Source organism: Microcebus murinus, chromosome 10, assembly GCF_040939455.1.
Source record: "Microcebus murinus isolate Inina chromosome 10, M.murinus_Inina_mat1.0, whole genome shotgun sequence".
NCBI lineage: Eukaryota > Metazoa > Chordata > Mammalia > Primates > Cheirogaleidae > Microcebus > Microcebus murinus.
In genome coordinates, this window is record NC_134113.1 from 81,898,845 (window position 1) to 81,918,048 (window position 19,204).

Here is a 19,204-nt window from a genome sequence, read left to right on the forward strand (position 1 = left end):
GAAAAAGAAAGAAGCATGAAACCGATTCAGATATTAGTAGAATGTATATTGCATACACCAGCTCGTTAAAAGTTTAATGCAATGATTATAATAGCTAACATATATTGAGCAGATATGAAACGAGCCTTACAAACATAAACTCATTAAATCTTGAAAAAAATTCCACTAGGTAAATATTATTATCACCAATTTATAATTGAGGTTTAGAGAGGCTAATGAGATTTAGTAATAAGAACTGAGATGCAAACTCAGGCAATCTTACTTTAAGACCACACTTTAATGTAGCCATGTGCTATCCTAAAGATTAATTTAGCAAGTTGATTAACTTCTCTTGGGAATTACTGGTGTATATGATATGTAATATATAAATAAAGAATAATTATTTGAGCTTACATAGACTACTACTGCAAAGTGAACTGGACCACAAAGACCTGAGTTCTAGTCCAGGTTCTATCAATTGAATAGATGACCTTGGATTTATTACTTATAGTCTGAGTTCCTATTTCCTCATTTGAAAAAGGAAAACTAAAAGACATGACAACAAATACCCTGCTGGCCTCATTGAGTTTTTATTAATCTCAAGTGAAATGACTTGAAAAGCACATACCAATATGGCATATTAGTATCGAGAATCCACTACATTTACCACACCTTAGTGGGTGCTATATGGGACTTCTTAAAATCCAAAATAAATGGGTTTTTTTCTCTAAAAACAAATTGACATTCCAACTTTTCAATAGGTAAGATCACATATTTGAGATGAGAAGTTAATATAAAAATAACTCCAGAATATTGATATCCCTAAGGTTCTGGAAAGGAAAAATGCAAACTCAGTTGGTTGGGGTAAAATCTAGATCCCCTAGGGAGAAAAATAAATAAAATTAGCTCACATTCAAAATTAAAACCACATGAGTACATGAAGCACCAAGATGAAAATCAAGGGACACAACAAGTAGGAATATAAGCACAAAAAATAGAAATAATTATTAAAAATTCTATAAGAGATTTAAACACATGTATGTTTGCCAATAAACATATGAAGATGGATTCAACAACATTCCTTATCAGTAATGCAAATAAAAACAACTAGCTACCCATTGAAATGGCTACAATGAGGAAGACTGACAAGGCCAAGCATGGCAAACTTGGAACTGTCATGGGGGTATACGTGGCACAGCCAGTGTGGAAAATTGGCCAGTTTCTCCCAAGGCTAAATATGTGCCTATACCAACAGCCCAACAAATTCCATTCCTGGGCATGTACCCAAGAGAAATGAATGCTTATGTCCACTGAATGACTTGTACAGAAATGTTAATAGCAGTCTTATTTATAATAGTAAAAAAAAAAAAAAAAAAACCCAAACAGCCCACATGCCCATCAATAAGAGGATGGAAAAATAATGGTGTTATAGTCACACACAATGAAATGCTACTGACTCATATGTAAGACTAGTATATAAAACAACCTGGCCAAACCCCATAGACACTAAGTTGAGTGAAAGAAAGTAGGCACTAAAGAGTACCTACTGTATGGTTCCATGTATACAAAGCTCAACGACAAGCAAACCAAACTGATGATGAAATAAGTCACAATAGGGTGAGCTCTGCTGAAAGGGGGCAGGAGGAATCTTCTAGGGTGACAAACATGTTTTATATCTTGATCTGTGATCTGTGTGGTCGTTATATAGTTGTATACATAGGTTCCCAAAGATGGTAAAAAGAGCAAATTCGTTTAAAATACCCAAGTATAACTAGAAAAGAAAAAAATTAAACTTTTAATTTAAAAATCAATGGATAAATTAAATAGCAATGAAGCTTAGATAATGAGAGATTCTTCCCACTGGAAACAGATCTAGAATGCAGCCCAGAACAAGCAGACAGAAAATATGGATGAATAACTGGAAGGTATGGAGGATAAAATGACATGAGAAGGTCTGAACTAGGGTCCCAGCAAGGGGGATAGGGGTGAAAGATGAGGAGGGTTCATAGAGCCAAGAACTATTCCTAAAAAATCCAGACTCAGATGATTACAAAATTATTGTAAACTTTCAAGAAGTAGCCAATCCCTATTCTATTTAAACTATTCCAATCTGTGAAGAAAATACAGATCAATCCTTTTTACAAAGACTTATAACATTTATCCAAAATCAGACAGAGATAACACAGAAAAAATAATGCAAACCAATCTCACTCATAAATATTTATGCAAAAGTCCTAAATGAATTGTTTAACAAAAACAATCAGCATTATATTAAAATGCAATATATTTTAATATATTCACCATGACCAAGTGGAATGTAAAAAATATTACCTCAGGGATATAAAAATAGTTCAACATTTTTTTAAATCTAGTAACTTAATTCGCCAGATTAACTGGACAAAGAAAAAAAGATCAACTTAGTAAACCCTAAAATGACATTTAGTGTAATTCATTACCCATCACTGACTGAAAAAAACCAGCAAAGTCAAAAAAGCACACTACCTTAAAATAATAAGTATGTAAATTATATATTATGGAAGCATTTAAAAAAAATCACTAAGAATAAAAGCATGCCTGTTATCACCATTATTATTTACCATTGATTTAAAAATACTAACAAAAGCAAACTAAGAAAAAATAAAATAGTAAATTAATTAAAGAATAAGTATTAAGGAAATGATATCAAATTTATAATTATTTTAGAAAATATTATGTTTCTCGGGCCTGAGCTAAATTCTTTACATATTCAACTCTAATCTATACAACTCTGAGATATAGATGTTGGTGTCTCCTTTTTACAGAAGAAGAAATTGAGGCTCAGAGCGAGTATGCTATTCAACGCCATCAACCAAGTAAATGGCAGAACTGGTATTTGATCCCAAATCCTTCTGGTACTCAAGCTCTGTGAACATAAACAGAAGGTTATAGTATATCTCATGCATCTTCCACAATTCCTTGGTAATTTTTAAAGATTGACTTTCAAATGCATAATAAATATCTGTAGGTTTACAGAGAGGAGATCATTTTATTATCCCATTTATTCTAACAATAAATGAGGTAATTTGGAATTTTAAATTAGCAATACCTCAAATATTTAATTCCAGTGTGAATGTGTTTAGAAAAAATGACCTGGTGAAAGCTTTTCTGGCACAGATAGTTTTTACCTTAAAAAACCTCCATATCGCCGGGCGCGGTGGCTCACGCCTGTAATCCTAGCACTCTGGGAGGTCGAGGCGGGCGGATTGCTTGAGGTTGGGAGTTCGAAACCATCCTGAGCGAGACCCCATCTCTACTAAAAATAGAAAGAAATTAATTGACCAACTAAAAATATATATACAAAAAATTAGCCGGGCATGGTGGTGCATGCCTGTAGTCCCAGCTACTCGGGAGGCTGAGGCAGGAGGATCGCTTGAGCCCAGGAGTTTGAGGTTGCTGTGAGCTAGGCTGACGCCACAGCACTCACTCTAGCCAGGGCAACAAAAGTGAGACTCTGTCTCAAAAAAAAAAACAAAAAAAAAAAAACAAAAAAAACCCCTCCATATCATTTAATAGCAGGGGAAAAAAAAATACTGGCTTCTTCGCGCTCAACAAGTCTGAATATCACTTTAAAACTTTCAACCTCTATAAACCCCACTGTAGCTGGCATTTTTGAAAGGTGGCAATAAGGAGCAGCTCTACAGAGAGTTCTGGAAAATGTCACATTTCTCTTTCCAAGCATTGCATGAGTCACTGATTTTGCAAAACGTGGTGACGTGAAAGCAAAGCAATGGATCAGGACATCCTTGGAAATAGCTTTTTCCCTAAGAGCTTCAGAAACCCTGTGAAGAGTTCCTATAGCAGGACAGATCCCGGGCTCATGTGAACTTGTCTTTCTTTGCCATGAGCATATCAGGGCATGATTTCAGGTCCTGAAAAAAAAAAAATCAACAGTGACAGCCACCATACCTCATCTTCTCTTGGGAGAGGTCTTACCAGCTTTATTTATAACTAGCATTTTTAGCCTACCAGTAGAAAATACTCATGACGGGTACTCTTTCCTTGATTCAAGGAACTACTTTTCTCTTGGAGACTCTATTACAGTAAAACAGATGTGTTAACTTCTGAGTCCTTGTTTTATTACCCATACCTTGGTTGGCTTCCTTTCAATCCTCAGTGTCTTCATTAAATTCAAAAGTTGAAGAAATGCCAGTACAAGTATTGGTTAGTTAGCACTCTGAAGGTTCGTAAGATTTCAAAAATAATACACACATCTATAAAGTGATAAAATAAATCTGTGGGCTATACCTCCCCCTTTTCTATTCCACACCGTGCTCTGAGATCTTTTTGAGCATCATCAAACCAAAACCAACCCCAATATCTTAATAGGAGCTGACATTATTAAGTACACACCACAGGCAGGCCAGGAACTATAATAAGCACTTTATATCATCTTGTCTTGCCCTCATAACAATTCTAGGAGGTTCTGATACCTGAGAGGGCAAGAGAAACTCCAGGGCAACTTTTAAGTGTCCTTTACTTTATTAGAAGTATTTATACCTACTTATTAGAGATATTTTAATTTTAAAGCTAAATATTTTTTATATCTTATTCTATCCTTGCTCAACAAAATCCTGGAGGAGCCTAAAATAATTTTACCAGGCATTTCTCACGCAGCTAAGCCATGGATGGACAACCATGGACAACAGATATTGTCTAGTGGGAAAAGCATGGGATTTGCGGTCATGTTCTCAGTTTGTCATAGCTTTCCACCTACTAGGTAGGTGATTAGCCATTTTCCTCCACTTGAATCAACTCATAAGCACAATGAGGAAAATATTAATAACATAGATGTCATACAGGTGTCTCAAGGATCAGGTCAATGATTTCATAGCCTAGCGACTCTCAATCTTTATTCATTGGGTAAACAGAGAGAGATGATGGATCAGTGAATGCACGTCCCACTTTTCCTACCTCTTCTGCCTTTCCTCTTCCTCCTCTGCTATACTGATCTTGTTACTGCCCTTCACATACATCAGGCTATTTCCTGCCTCAAAGCCTTTACCTTGCTCCTGCGCTGCCTGAAGCACTCTTTCCCCAGTTGATGACCTGGCTGATTCTTTATGCAGATTTTACCATCTTAAAGAGGCCCTTCTCTGAACTGTGTCTAAAATTGCCATCTCTGGCCCTAGTTACTTTCAATCTTTCTTTTCTTTAAAAATTTTAACACTATCGATAATTATATAATGTATGACTTATCTACTTGTTTGCTAACAGCTTTCTGCCCAAGAATGCCTTAAAGCTGGGATTTGGTTTTGTTCACCTAGATGCAAAGCGAAGGGTAGTGATTGTTATTATATCAATGTCCCTTCCTGACCTTACTGATTCTCACCTATGGATGGGCTGGCTTAAGTTGGAGGGGTTGAATATGCAAAGAAGAAATGGGATGACCCAATGTAAAGGAGAGTGATGTTTTTCTGCACATAAATAAATATATATCTCAAAAAGAAATGTTCTCTGAATTCACTGGAACAGATAACTAAGAAGCGTTCTACTGTCATTCCAATTTCATGATAAGTCCAAAAAAGTGAGTTTATAACATGCTGTTTTGATTACTAGTTTATGTAACAATTTTATTAAGCTGATTCCAAAGCAATATGTTCCAAAGTGGTTTATATAAGGACACTCATAAAGCAGCATACTAAGCAAATAGACCAACCATCATTTGGGCTGCTAACATGAATCGTTTCCATTGTCATTTTGAAGACACTCCAAATTCTTGAGTCTAATATGGCTCAGGAAATCCAAGAGTTCGAAATTCACAGGTCAAATCAAAGGCAGTCATCAAATATAAGGATTTCACTCTTAATCTCAGGGTACTTTCAAGGACTTCATTGATTTGTATTTGGTAATCAAAGCAGCAGGCAATTGGGAAAAGCATCAGACTAATACTTTCTCCACTGGTCTGAAGGCACCTGACAAGCTTTTTTTCTTAAGAGAATGAGAATTTCAGAAACTCAAACAAAACGCCCATAGGGACTAAAAAGGAACCTGCTAGATGCATACTTACAAATGAATAAATAATCCCGAATTGCTTTCCAACTGTATACATCTCTTTTGGTATGAAACACGAGCAGATTCTAAAAGGATTCCTGAGTCTTCAAGAATATCATAATATTTAAACAAAGTTAGCTCTGTTCTAAACTTATTACTGGTCTCCTCTAGGAGTAGTAGACAAATTAGTCTTCACTCCTGAAAGAAAAATTAGGAAAATTATTGAAGTTAAGGAAATAGTTGTGACTTTTAGTGGACTTCAGCAAAATAGAGATTGAATAAGTAGATCAATAAAATAAGCCCTAAGTAGTAAATGTGTTCTTGAAAAATTAATTAATTTCGTTTGCTAATTTCTCATCCAAGGTAAATTTAAATGTTCACGATGTGGACCATAATATGAGAAGAGGAAGATCAAAAGTGGAGAGCTAGAGATCTGTCAACAATAATTACTTATTGAGCAGCTACAGTGTGTCCAGAAAGACTTTTAGAGGACAGACTGAGAGGTATATCTCCATTAAGCTCAAAATTGAGTCGTAAAGAGAAATACAGCCAGCAAATGCCAGCAAATTTAAGTATTGCTGACTTGGAGTGGTAAAGGATGTTGTCCAGGAAGGCAGAAATGAGAATGTTTGAAAGGAGAAAAACAGAAAGGTAAAGAGAGAAGGGAGGGTAAGGAAATTGAGTACCTACCACTGAGAACAATTTGAGACCTTGGGTGTGTGGTGCTAACTTGCAAAGTGCCCTCATACAACTTCCATTCAGTGGAGAAAAACTAGTTAAAGAAAAAAGACATACACTCTTTAAGGAAAAACTGTCTGGAAGAGAATAGAAAGAGAAAAGAAAAAAAAATCTGTAATATATTTATGATAAACATTTTTCACCTTTTTTCTAACTGGCTACTATTTAGGCATACTATTGTCAAAAATTTACTTACTAATTCCTTAGAATTTGACCATCATGATGTACCTTTATTTTTTATCAATTTAAATTATTGACTAATAAAAATATGACATAGCTTGTCATCAAAGCAAATCAAAACTGGACTTAAGATTGCATATTTGGAAGAATATAGCTCACTGGAAAAAATTTGAGTGTGAAATTGATGTTACAGCAAAAGAACAGTATTTTCAGAGAATTCAGATATGGATTTGTTTGTTGCAAATCTTCCCATAAATTGTCCTCAACAATTCATCTCTTTTCATTCCAATGTTTTTATTATTTCTGCTTCACTACTGTAAATATCACAGTCGCCTCTGACCTTTCCCTCTCGCAGTATTGACTCTGTATAATATTCCTTCTGCATGTATTTGTATATTGCCCACTGACATTACCCGTTAGCCCCAGACCTCATTCCTTTTCTAATCAATGTAATAGTTTCCAGTATTTCCCCTCCTGCTAATCACAGAATTTTGGAGCCGGAAGGAACTCAGCTTAGAAATGCAATCCTAAAGCCATTGTATCCTCTGCTTCCTGATCAATCCTCCTAAAACAGGCTCTTATTGTGTTGTTCTCTGATGAAAATCTTTCCACGACCTAATGAGGACTGTCCAGACTCCTTTGTTGAGCATTTAAGGCTGGCTATGCATTTTCTTCAAGGCTCCGACATGCTTTATCATCCTCATGTTTTTCACTCGTTGATTCAGAACTATTTTTGAGCACCTCTGTAATTCGAACTGTGCTAGAGGCTTGCTACAAAGATGAACAAGTCACAGCCCTCTCCTCTAGCAGGCCTCAGTTTAAGGAAGAGGGGGGAAAGGTATGGGGGAGACGAGTGCACCAATAACTCATTAAGTGTTGAGAATCATGGTGAAAGAGGCTGCCCAGCAAGCTTTGGGCTCAAGTGTCCAACCCTGCTATCTTGGCGACTTGACTACAATGCTGATCAAATTAGCTTCTGTTCCTAAAACACCGCCCCTCTTATCAACACTCTGTGACTTTGTCCATGCTGTTCCCTCTCTGTGAAATGTCTTTTCTCTGCTTTTCTGTATACCGAAGACAAGATCAGATGCCAAATAATCCATGAAGCTTTCCTTAGCCTCCTAGTATTAAAATACCTCTCGTGTGACTTCCCAAGGCATTTTGTCATATTCCCTCTCCCACCTAATCACACCCTTGGCTGCATTAGAGTTTATTACATCAATGTCTTGTCTGGACAACTGTCTCTTAAGAGCAGCAATTATGATATATTCATATATCTGTAGATATATATAAACCCCCCCAAAATTCACAAAGTAAGTGTTCAGTGAATGTTCCCCAAGCTAAAATAATGAATAATAAGTTGTACACCAAACGCAACTGTAAAATAGAACAGTGAAGGGGACTGACTATACAAATTGACTTCCCATGCTTGTGATAAAACTACTGCATAAATTACTGCAGAATTAACGCCAGTAGAGAGGAGAACTACGCTAGCACTAGCATCCGCAGGCTTGAAGGGGTTACGCAGATCTAACCCCAAGGGGGGAAAAATCGTTCTTCATTGGCCTTCATTAAAGACTATTTTTAGTTCTTTTGGTAATTAAATGAACACACTGTTTATGCTCCATACACTTTAGACCCTGAGAGTCTCGGAAAATAGATGAAATTTCCAAGAATTAAAGTTTCCATTAACGCAAGTGCCAAAATCAGGACGCTTGACCTGTGGGAGAAAGCACATTTGTCTTTGCTGGCTCCTTTTCAAAAAGCTATAGATATTTACTGTACGGCCTTCCTGGTGCGCAATTACTGTTTTATCATTCAGACAATCTAGACAAGAGGAAGAAGCTGCGACGTTTCAGAAAGCAACCAATTACTGAAGACTGAATGATCGTTTCAGTGCTAACGTGTTGACAGCGGTCCCTGTTTGGGGTAACATTTCTTCATTGGAAGGGACTGAGAGTGGCTTCTATTTCTTCTCTTCTTTTCTTTCCTTTTCTCTTTTCTTTCTTTTCTTTCTCTTTTCTTTTCTTTCTTTCTTTCCTTTCCTTTTCTCTTTCTTTCCTCCCTCCCTTCCTTACTTCCTTTCCTTTCTTTCGTCTTTCTTTTTTTTTTTTTGGTCGTTGTTTTTGTTTTTTTTTTTGGGGGGGGGTGTTTAATTTCCCGAGAATTTGCTTAGGCTGGTGAAGACATCGTTTCACTACAGTGGGTTTTTTTTTTGTTTTTTAGAACATCTTCCACCTGCACCGTCCCCACTAGACGGGCATTTAGCGTGCATGCAATGTTGTATGCGCGCAGCTTGAACGCGGGGGGTGGGGGTGGGGGTGTGGAGAACATTTTCTGACCTCTGCATATCTGCTTTTATTCAGTCTGAAGTGGCCCGGTTATCTCCCCACGCTGCAAAATAAAATAACAAAACATAAATCTCTTTACGTCAGTGAACTTGGACTCCGCAAGTTCTCTGCCCCGAGCAGAGAGCCTTTTAAAGGCTTGTGTGGCACGCTGGCAGCGGCGGGGTCGCGGCTACCGGGAAAAGAGCTGGCTCCCGGGTCCCGCCCTGGCCCGGGCCGGCCCTCCCTCCGCCCTGCGCCCCGGCTCCCCGGGACCCGCCCGCGCCCGCGCCCCGCGACACCCGCCGCCGCCCGGGCCCGGCGCGCGTCCCGCCCCAAACCGGGAGGCTGATTTGTGGCGCATCCCCGCCCCCCCCTCTGTCCCCCACCCACCCACCCCCACACAACGTCCCCGAGCCCCTCCTCCGCCCCAGGCAGCGGCCCGGGGAGTCGAGGAGCTGCGCAGGGGGGAGGGGAAGAGCGACACCCATCCCCCTTCCGCCAGCCCACCCCGCGTTTGCGATTCAGTTGCACCTTTTTATTATTTTAACTCTTCCCCCAGGACGAGCAGATCCCCCGGATCTGTCCCTCCGGCCCGGGCGGCCCCCGCTCCCGCGCGCAGGGATGGCCGAGCAGCGAGCGACCTGCCGGCGGGCGGCCGCGCTGTGCCAGGAGGTGCCGCCGCCGCTGCGCCCGCGGCCCCGACTCTGTAAGTCCCAACGCTCCTCCCGGGGAGGGCGGGGGGCGGGGGTGCCCGCGTCCCCGCAAATGATTTAAAATGCAAAAAAAAAAAAAAAAAAAAAAAACCAGCGGCGGTTAGACAGAGCTGGATGGACTTTTCTCCGGGCACACTCTCTACTTGAGTCTACCGCAGCCCGATCTGGGTTTCCTTCCCCCTGCAGCTTGTACGTTGGATCCCTTCGTTGCAAAAAAAAAAAAAAAAGTTTTCAATGTATAATATGATGAATTCCATAGGAAACTTTTTTTTGTCGTTTTTTTTTTAAATGCATCTCATACTTCCTTCGAATTTAAAATAATGCTTCATAATTTTCAAGCTCCGTAGCGCATCGCTTATTATTTATTATTCTGTCAGATTTTATTATTTTGCCACGGCCTTGCCTTTTGCTTACTTCTGAAAATAAGGGAGGAGGAATGTCTCCTCTCTAATAATGGCACCTCATCGAAATACTCTTAATGAGTAGATCGAGCTGGGCTTGATTTTCGCAGTGGACGCCACGTGCTTGTACCCTTGCGTTAAGCTGCAGACGCGGTTAACAGCGGAGAATTGTCTCTGAGCCTGCTGTTTACGGGAGGCTCCTGGTTTTGTTTAACTAAGGCCGTGCCCATGTGTGTTCAGAAGGATAAGAAAAATTGAAACAGTTCTGGCTCAGACCAGATCATGTCTCTGGGATCCCAGAACTCAAGCACTTTAAAGTGGGTTCATGTTTGGGTAAATAAAATCACACCTTTGATTTTTGCACGTCGGATGTATATTCCTCCATACGAGGACGAATAGGTGAGGATATGGAGTTTGTGTAAGTTTTTAACCAACGTCTCCCCTCCCCCCCGTGCAGGAGGAGGAGTGCAAGGAGAGCCAGATCCGAGGCAGGTGCATAGGCTGGCTATGGTGACGGGACGATGTTGGCCAGAAAGAGCATCATCCCCGAGGAGTATGTGCTGGCTCGCATCGCGGCCGAGAACCTGCGCAAGCCGCGCATCCGAGACCGCCTCCCGAAAGCCCGCTTCATCGCCAAGACCGGGGCCTGCAACCTGGCACACAAGAACATCCGTGAGCAAGGACGCTTCCTGCAAGACATCTTCACCACCTTGGTGGACCTGAAATGGCGCCACACGCTGGTCATCTTCACCATGTCCTTCCTCTGCAGCTGGCTGCTCTTCGCTATCATGTGGTGGCTGGTGGCCTTTGCCCACGGGGACATCTATGCTTACATGGAGAAAAGTGGAATGGAGAAAAGTGCTTTGGATTCCACCGTGTGTGTGACTAACGTCAGGTAAGAATGCATGGGATGCGACAGAAGTTGAAAATATCAAAATGCCCTTTCTCTTATCATTCTGTTTATTTTGTTGAGAGTGAAATAAAAGGTTTGTTTTAGAGCCTTCAGAAACAAACAAACAAACAAAAAAAAGCAAAATAAAAGAACAACAAACCTAATACGTTTAAAACATCTTTTTTAAATGCAGCTTTATGGGTGAAGAGTCTGAAAATGTGGAGTTTCAGTCGTTTGGGCTAAGCCTGGAAAATATTATACCACTTATTAAAAAATGGTAGTTCAAAAGATTCCACAGAATGACTTACTCCAAAAAAGCACACAGTTTTCTGTATGAAAAAGCTGCTGTCCATAGTTTCAGTGTGCACAGATATCTCTGATCAATAAAAAATATTATGCAAATGCTAGTGACATTTTTTCCAAGACTTCGTTCACCCATGACATTTTCAGAAATAATAAGAAAAATGGGAAGACACAAGGTAGGGGGAAGTGTCCTAGATTAAAAATCTACTAAAAATAAAATGACAAATAAATATAAGCCCGTCTTTGTCGAGATTATCTTAACATAGCTTTTTTTCTTTGGATTTAGAAGTTAAAAGTTATGCTAAGATTCAAAACTAGAAAGTACTATTTTTTAATGGAAATTCGTACAAAATTTTGTAATGGAAATTCATACAGAATTTTTGTAGAAGGGATTATGTGGAGGCAACTTAATGTTGTGATCTTTAAGAGTTTTAATAGAACAGGAACAAGACAGTTCTTAGGTGACCTAACTTTGGCTTCTTTCTTTTATATTTTAAGTATTTCAAAGATAGGTAAAATGAATTTGATTTCAGTGATTCCCTCGTCATGCTGTTAGATGCCCTAAGAACATTTAGTGGAGGTGATTTGTTTCCTAAGTTGTTTTGTTGTAAGACAGATAATTTATATCAATTGCAAAAAAATATTTACTCCGAAGTGAAACAATAGTGGAATAATACTGGGAAATTTTCCAGAACATGTTCTGAATAACATTCTAAAGTCACATAACTTCATCTTCTAAAAAATAAGAAAAAATAAATAAATAAAGTCACATAACATGCAAAGCAAAGAAACTTGAAAAATCACCATCCTGCCAGGAAACTGTAAAGAATATGACCTCTAGTGACCCTGAAATCTTATGAAGCTAGCATATCACTGCAAGCAGCAGACCCCGGACTGGGAACTTGTCCACCCTTCCATTTGCTAAGCAACTGCAATGTCAGTCCTTCAAGGAGGGTAGGCAGCATTCGTGTGCTGAGATCACACACCACAGATTTCAGGTGGAATTTTGAGGAGCGAAGCTATATTGAATTGATCCCTTGGTTTCACCATTATTTTCTTTTCTCAAACTTGTCTCACAGAAAATGTAGGTGAAAAACATATGTGATCATCAGTACACCAGATATATAGGAAACGAAATACTTAAAATAACTATAGAAATGTTTAGTAGATATTTGAAGTTCAAATATTATCTATAATATTTCTCTTTAAGAAACTTATTGGCACTGATGGGTGAATCATTTTCATATAAAATTAAATTTTTAATAAATCTACTAAATGATATAGTAGCTACTGATAAAAAGAAACAAAAGAAATGATAATAAACATTGATAATATTAATAAATGACAGATTTTATTCACAAGACAGATATATTTTTGTGAATAAGAAGTTATTGAGCAAATTATTAAGTATATACCATCAAAAGTGATATTGTTTCAATAGTCTTTTTTGAAGGAATTTTACAGGCTGCACTGGTTGTTAAAAGCTATTTACTGGCACCTTGTATTTTTCAAATAAGATGTGTTCTGAAGCATATTCATTTCCCTGATACATTCCTACTGGTGTGAATATGAAGACAACTGTGAGATACAGTGTCAAAAATACAATGGGACAAAGTTGATTTTATCAGCATAACAATTTTAGCATTTTAAATTGCACTTCTTAAAATTATTTGATATCTTTTAAGGTTGTTCTATTCTTACTGATTTTATATTAATGTTACGGTTCTATTTTAATTTTAGCATAGTTTAATCGTAACAAACCATATGTAATAAAAAAATGTTTCACTAAAATACAGAAACAGAAAAATCCTTATTCCCTTCTAATGGAAATTTAAAAGTCGACTAATAATAATTCTAATTCTAATTCTTTCTTCTTTTCCTTTCCCTTCATAAGTCCAGCCATATCATCACAATTGGAAACAAATTTTTAAAATGGATATTCAGCAGTATTTCCAAATCACGTTTGACCATTTGCATTTTAGGGTGACTCACTTTCTCCTTCGTGTAGATGATTTTTTAATGAGTCAGAAAATAGCCCAACATATTTCCTCTTTCTCATTATTATTCAGTGTAGCTTTCTCTGTAACGGAACAAAAGAGCAGCTAAACACTTATTTCTTGAGATTGTTTAGCATGACAGATAGCAATAAAAGGCTGGGTCTTGCACCATGTATAATGTTTAGAATTAAATTCTTTCATAAACAATGTACAAAATATGGCACATGAATAGTCTCTCAAGCCATCAAAACGAAACATTTGGGATATTCACCAGCACACTGCTTCCTGAAGCATGGAGGCATTATCAGAAATCAGTGTTGTATCCGTGCACCTCCTCCAGGGTCCATTTCTACTCTTAGCCATGTTTTTGGACCACACCATATATCTTATTGTGTGTCGCTAGTGCAAAAAGCAATTAGAGTAGTTTTCCATGAATCATTTTAGCAACAAAAGAGAAAAAAGGCAACTTTCATACTCCACTTGAAAGCTGATCAAAAGAGTAATTTGTGTATTCTTGCTTACCCCTCATGGTTTCCTGCCAAAGTGCATTGTGTATACTAACTACTCAAATGTTTAAACATTTCACTCGCTCGTTGCCCATGGCATTAATAAGTAGATAATACCTTGACAGATGGCCGATGTGGGACTTGTCTTCTATAAAATTAGATAAGTTGGAAATAGAGGATGAGGCAAAGATTGTTTCTGTGAAGAAGCCATGGCAGCACTGGATAGGTAGTTAAGTGAATAAATTAATAATAACCAAATGTTATACTTCGCAGCCAAGGGGGAAAATAAGAATCACCTGAGAGCTTTTCAAGAGTCTTAGCCAGGTCCACCATGAACCTGTCAAATCAATGGCTGTTTGCTCAGGTATGGAGTAATTTACTCAGATATGTGTAATTTGAAAAGGCTTCCCAACAAAATCCTGACACTTGTTGGCCCCCTCCCTTTGCTTCGTTCAGAGGACTAGGCCAAATTGAGAGGATTCAAGTTCATATCAATTACGGGTATACCTTTAGCTATTGCAGTTTTGATTCCAGATCCCCACAATAAAATGAGTCACCCAAAATCTTTTGTTTCCCGGTGCATATAAAAGTTATGTTCACATTATACTGTAGTTTACTAAGTGTGCAATAGCATTATGTCTAAAAAAAGACATAACTTAATTTAAAACATAATGCTAAAAAATGATAATTATCTGAGCCTTCAGTAAGTCATAATATTTTTGCTGGTGGAGGGTCTTGCTTTGATGTTGATGGCTACTGACTGATCAGGGTGGTGGTTGCTGAAGGCTGGGGTGGCTGTGGCAATTTCTTAAAATAAGACAAAAATGAAGTTTGCCATATTGATTGACTCTTCCTTTCATGAGAGATTTCTCTGTAGCATGTAATGCTGTTTGATAGCATTTTACCCACAGTAAAAACGGGTACAACTTCTTTCAAAAGTGGAGTCAAGGCCTGATGCGGTGGCTCGTGCCTGTAATCCTAGCTCTCTGGGAGGCCAAGGCGGGTGGATTGCTCAAGGTCAGGAGTTTGAAACCAGCCTGAGCAATAGCAAGACCGCGTCTCTACTATAAATAGAAAGAAATTAATCGGCCAACTAATATACATATAGAGAAAAAAAAATTAGCTGGGCATGGTGGCGCATGCCTGTAGTCCCAGCTACTTGGGAGGCTAAGGCAGGAGGATTGCTTGAGCCCAGGAGTTTGAGGTTGCTGTGAGCTAGGCTGACACCATGGCACTCACTCTAGCCTGGGCAACAAAGCAAGACTCTGCCTCAAAAAAAAAAAAAAAAAAAAAAAAAAAGATCACTGTCTTATATGGGCAGGATTCCTGGTATCCCAAACCAATTACCATGGTAACACCAAAGATCAGATCCCAATAACAGATATAATAATGAAATAGTTTGAAGTATTGTGAGAATTACCAAAATGTAACACAGAGACACAAAGGTGAGCATGTGCTCTTGGAAAAATGGAACTCATAGACTTGCTGGATGCAGGTTGCCACACACCTTCAATTTGTAAAAAAAAATACAATATCTGTGAAGTGCAATAAAGCAAAGTGTGCCTGTACATGATCATGACAGAGTCATTTACTAATCTCTGCCTCTAATTCTTCCTTTAGTAGCCCCATATTCTCTTGATCACTTAGAGAACAAAATGAGATGAGAAACAGTTCTTTACAAATGGAAAAACATTATTTTTTAATTAAAAATACTAGTATTTTTGGAATGATGTGTTTTGTACCACTTTCTAACACTCTGCTTCCTCTATATAAGGTACAAAATAAGTGTTGGTTAATGCATATGATTTTAGAGATTATAAACAATAAAAAGTTCACTCATTACTCAGTACCTTCCATATGACTCAAGTCTCTTAAACATAGATATGGAATAAATAAGAAACATCTACCCGTTAGAGTTTTACTAAGTAAATTATGCCTTTGTGAATGAAAGTAAAGTCTTGGACAAAGTAAAGTATGCCTAGCAATATAAATATGTATATTTACTGTGTGAAGGCTTTCACACAATTGGGCCCATGACCTAGGCAACATTAATAGAATTGTATCCCAGAAGTCTGGAGGTAGATGCATGCAAGAAGAGAGAGCAAGAGAGGGAGAGCGAGAGAGGATGTTCCAAATTAAGTTAGCTAGTCTGTCCAAAAGCATTTCATAACCTTTAGAGGAAGAAAATGAAAAGTTCAGCTCGGCGTGTTATTTCATTATTCACGACTTGACCTGATGGCGTTGTTTTTCTGATGTCACTCCTTCCAGGTCTTTCACCTCTGCTTTTCTCTTCTCCATTGAGGTTCAAGTGACCATTGGATTTGGAGGGAGAATGATGACAGAGGAATGCCCTCTGGCCATCACAGTTTTGATTCTCCAGAACATTGTGGGTCTGATCATCAATGCGGTCATGTTAGGCTGCATTTTCATGAAGACAGCTCAGGCCCACAGAAGGGCAGAAACTTTGATTTTCAGCCGCCATGCTGTGATTGCCGTCCGAAATGGCAAGCTGTGCTTCATGTTCCGAGTAGGGGACCTGAGGAAAAGCATGATCATTAGTGCCTCGGTGCGCATCCAGGTGGTCAAGAAAACAACTACGCCGGAAGGGGAGGTGGTGCCTATTCACCAACTGGATATCCCTGTCGATAACCCCATCGAGAGCAACAACATTTTTCTGGTGGCCCCTTTGATCATCTGCCATGTCATTGACAAGCGCAGCCCCCTGTATGATATCTCAGCAACTGACCTGGCCAACCAAGACCTGGAGGTCATAGTCATCCTGGAAGGAGTGGTTGAAACTACTGGCATCACCACACAAGCACGAACCTCCTACATTGCCGAGGAGATCCAGTGGGGCCACCGCTTTGTGTCTATCGTGACCGAGGAGGAGGGAGTGTATTCTGTGGATTACTCCAAATTTGGCAACACTGTCAAAGTAGCCGCTCCTCGGTGCAGTGCCCGAGAGCTGGATGAGAAGCCTTCCATCCTTATTCAGACCCTCCAAAAGAGTGAACTGTCCCATCAGAATTCTCTGAGGAAGCGCAATTCCATGCGAAGAAACAATTCCATGAGGAGGAATAACTCTATCCGAAGGAACAACTCTTCCCTTATCGTGCCCAAGGTGCAATTTATGACTCCAGAAGGAAATCAAAACACATCAGAGTCATGACAGCAAGATACTCCTAGACAGTCTTTTATCAAGTTTTGATGGTTTATGCCTGACGCAGTCAGACCGAACCAGAGCTGGAACACAATAATTTGTCCTTCTATATTTTATTACACTAAATGATATTCATATTCAAGCAACAGCACTTTCTATAGTAATAAACAATAATACACAAAGTGAAGGATTCATGGCTTGTACTTGTTTTATGCATGCAGAATTCACAGTGATATGCTTAAATTATGTATAGGAAGTGGTGTGTGCTTGTATATTTCCATTGTAAACACAAGAATTACATTGATAGTCGTAGACATTTAATGCAAAATTTGGCCAAGGAATGAGTCTGTTTGAAATGCTTAGTTAGTGAAACCAGAGATCTCTCTGTTTCTATTGTTTATTCACTAGAAATGCAAATAGAATAGGATGGAAAACCAAAATGATCATAACACCTTTTGCATATCAAACCTCTCCTTTCTCTATGATACCACACCTGGTAGGAAGCCTGAGACAAAACCCGCTTAGATCAATGTGTTTCTAATTGGATTCATTTCATTCACTTGGTCCTTCATGATGACTTCCAGAGGTTCCCTGGTCCTCCATATGCAGCCTGTTGAGCAGAACTGGACAAGGAGTCTTTGGACGAAAGCTAAGTCCTGTCTCATTTAGGACTGGGTCCCCAACAGTGACAGTCACCTCTTTCAACTTCTCACATTTTAATAGTCCCCACAGGGAAATACTATATTGAGTATTTTATTGAAACATTTTCTTTGTAGTCACCGTAGTTTTGTGATTCCTCTTTCACAAAATCATCCCAAAACTCAAGAAAAAATATTTTTAGAGGCATGTGAAAGAGATGTCAAACAGTGATACCACTTACCTCTGAGATTCCTCTCTCTCAGATCTATTGCTCCAAGAGAACTACCTTTTTGGGGGGTTTTTGTTTGTTTTTTGCTTTGTTTTGCTTTTATTTAAGGGTTTAAAATGTCCTCCTGGTTTTTAACCCAAAATATGAAAATCCTGTAAGATTTTTTTCTTTGAATCTCCCACCTCCCATCTAAAAACTATATTCTCTTCCCATTAATATTTGAATTCAGGCCTGGCATATGTAAATTTAGCATTTATCTCATTTGCTAATATGAGATTTTCCATCAAATCTTGATGTAACCATTTTTAGTTCCTGCCTCTTTAAGGAAGTAGTGAGTAGAGAGAAATACTTGGTTACTAAGCTATGTATGGCTTTATTCTTAATATTTCATACAGCTAAACTTCAGAAAGCTAAGCTATTATGTAACCTTTCACATAGACTTTTGGGTTTGTATTTATTCGATTCTATTTATGAACATTGAAATAGATAATCATAAGTATGTTCAAATCCTATCTTAAACAAAAGATTCATGATTCTAACCAGGTGAATGGAAATTGTTTATCAGGTTACAGAGTGAATCATTCCTGAAAAAGTTCTAACCATTCCTTCGAACTCCAGACTCATAGATCAAACAGGTGCTTGAAGCTCCACTTGGATGTTGGATAAGCAGTTAAAACGTATTGTGTCTAAAACCAAATGCTTCATTCCTACTCACAAAGCCTGCCCCTCTGCCCAGTCTTTCTTCTGCTCACTCAGGCCAACACCAACAAGTCATCCTGATGCCTCTTCCATACCTTCCATGCCTTCCGTTAATTAGCAACATCTCTTGGCTCTACCTTCCAAATATATCCAGAGTATGAGCAGTTCTCTCCACCCCAGCACTCTGTCTTCAGAGTCCAAGCAGGGCTGTTCATCACCCAATATATATGAAGGCCAATTGTTAGAATATCAAAACATTTCTTACATGTGGCTAAGGGAAATCTATCTTAATAACACTTAGCCCAACAGCAACTACAGAGGTGGATATCAGACCATCTCGAGGTTCTGGAACAGATGCGAGTTCCCAGCTCCCTGCCCCGTGGCAGCTGTGCAGACCCAGAAGGCAGC

General features: G+C 38.8%; 1 protein-coding gene across 4 annotated transcripts; it reads left to right on the plus strand.

Annotated features, from left to right (window-relative positions):
- The first annotated feature begins 8,786 nt into the window (after positions 1–8,786).
- Positions 8,787–17,419, plus strand: KCNJ8 (potassium inwardly rectifying channel subfamily J member 8). Of its 4 annotated transcripts, none has more exons than XM_020287584.2 (4): positions 8,787–8,856; positions 9,817–9,963; positions 10,829–11,266; positions 16,338–17,419. In XM_020287584.2, exons 3-4 carry the CDS (start codon positions 10,893–10,895, stop codon positions 17,236–17,238), a joined length of 1,275 nt encoding a protein of 424 aa, XP_020143173.1. In that variant the 5' UTR covers positions 8,787–8,856; positions 9,817–9,963; positions 10,829–10,892; the 3' UTR covers positions 17,239–17,419. The 4 variants fall into 4 exon arrangements, with proteins under 4 accessions (XP_020143173.1, XP_075863723.1, XP_020143172.1 ...); XM_076007608.1 differs by lacking the exon at positions 8,787–8,856 and adding an exon at positions 9,064–9,129; XM_020287583.2 differs by lacking the exon at positions 8,787–8,856 and having other exon boundaries at positions 9,697–9,963.
- The last annotated feature ends 1,785 nt before the right edge of the window (positions 17,420–19,204 follow it).

Coding starts and splice junctions, on each gene's coding strand:
- KCNJ8 (XM_020287584.2), top strand. CDS start 10,893: ATGTTGGCCAGAAAGAGCATCATCCCCGAGGAGTATGTGCTGGCTCGC. Junction 11,267..16,337: donor GTGTGTGTGACTAACGTCAG/GTAAGAATGCAT, acceptor CACTCCTTCCAG/GTCTTTCACCTCTGCTTTTC.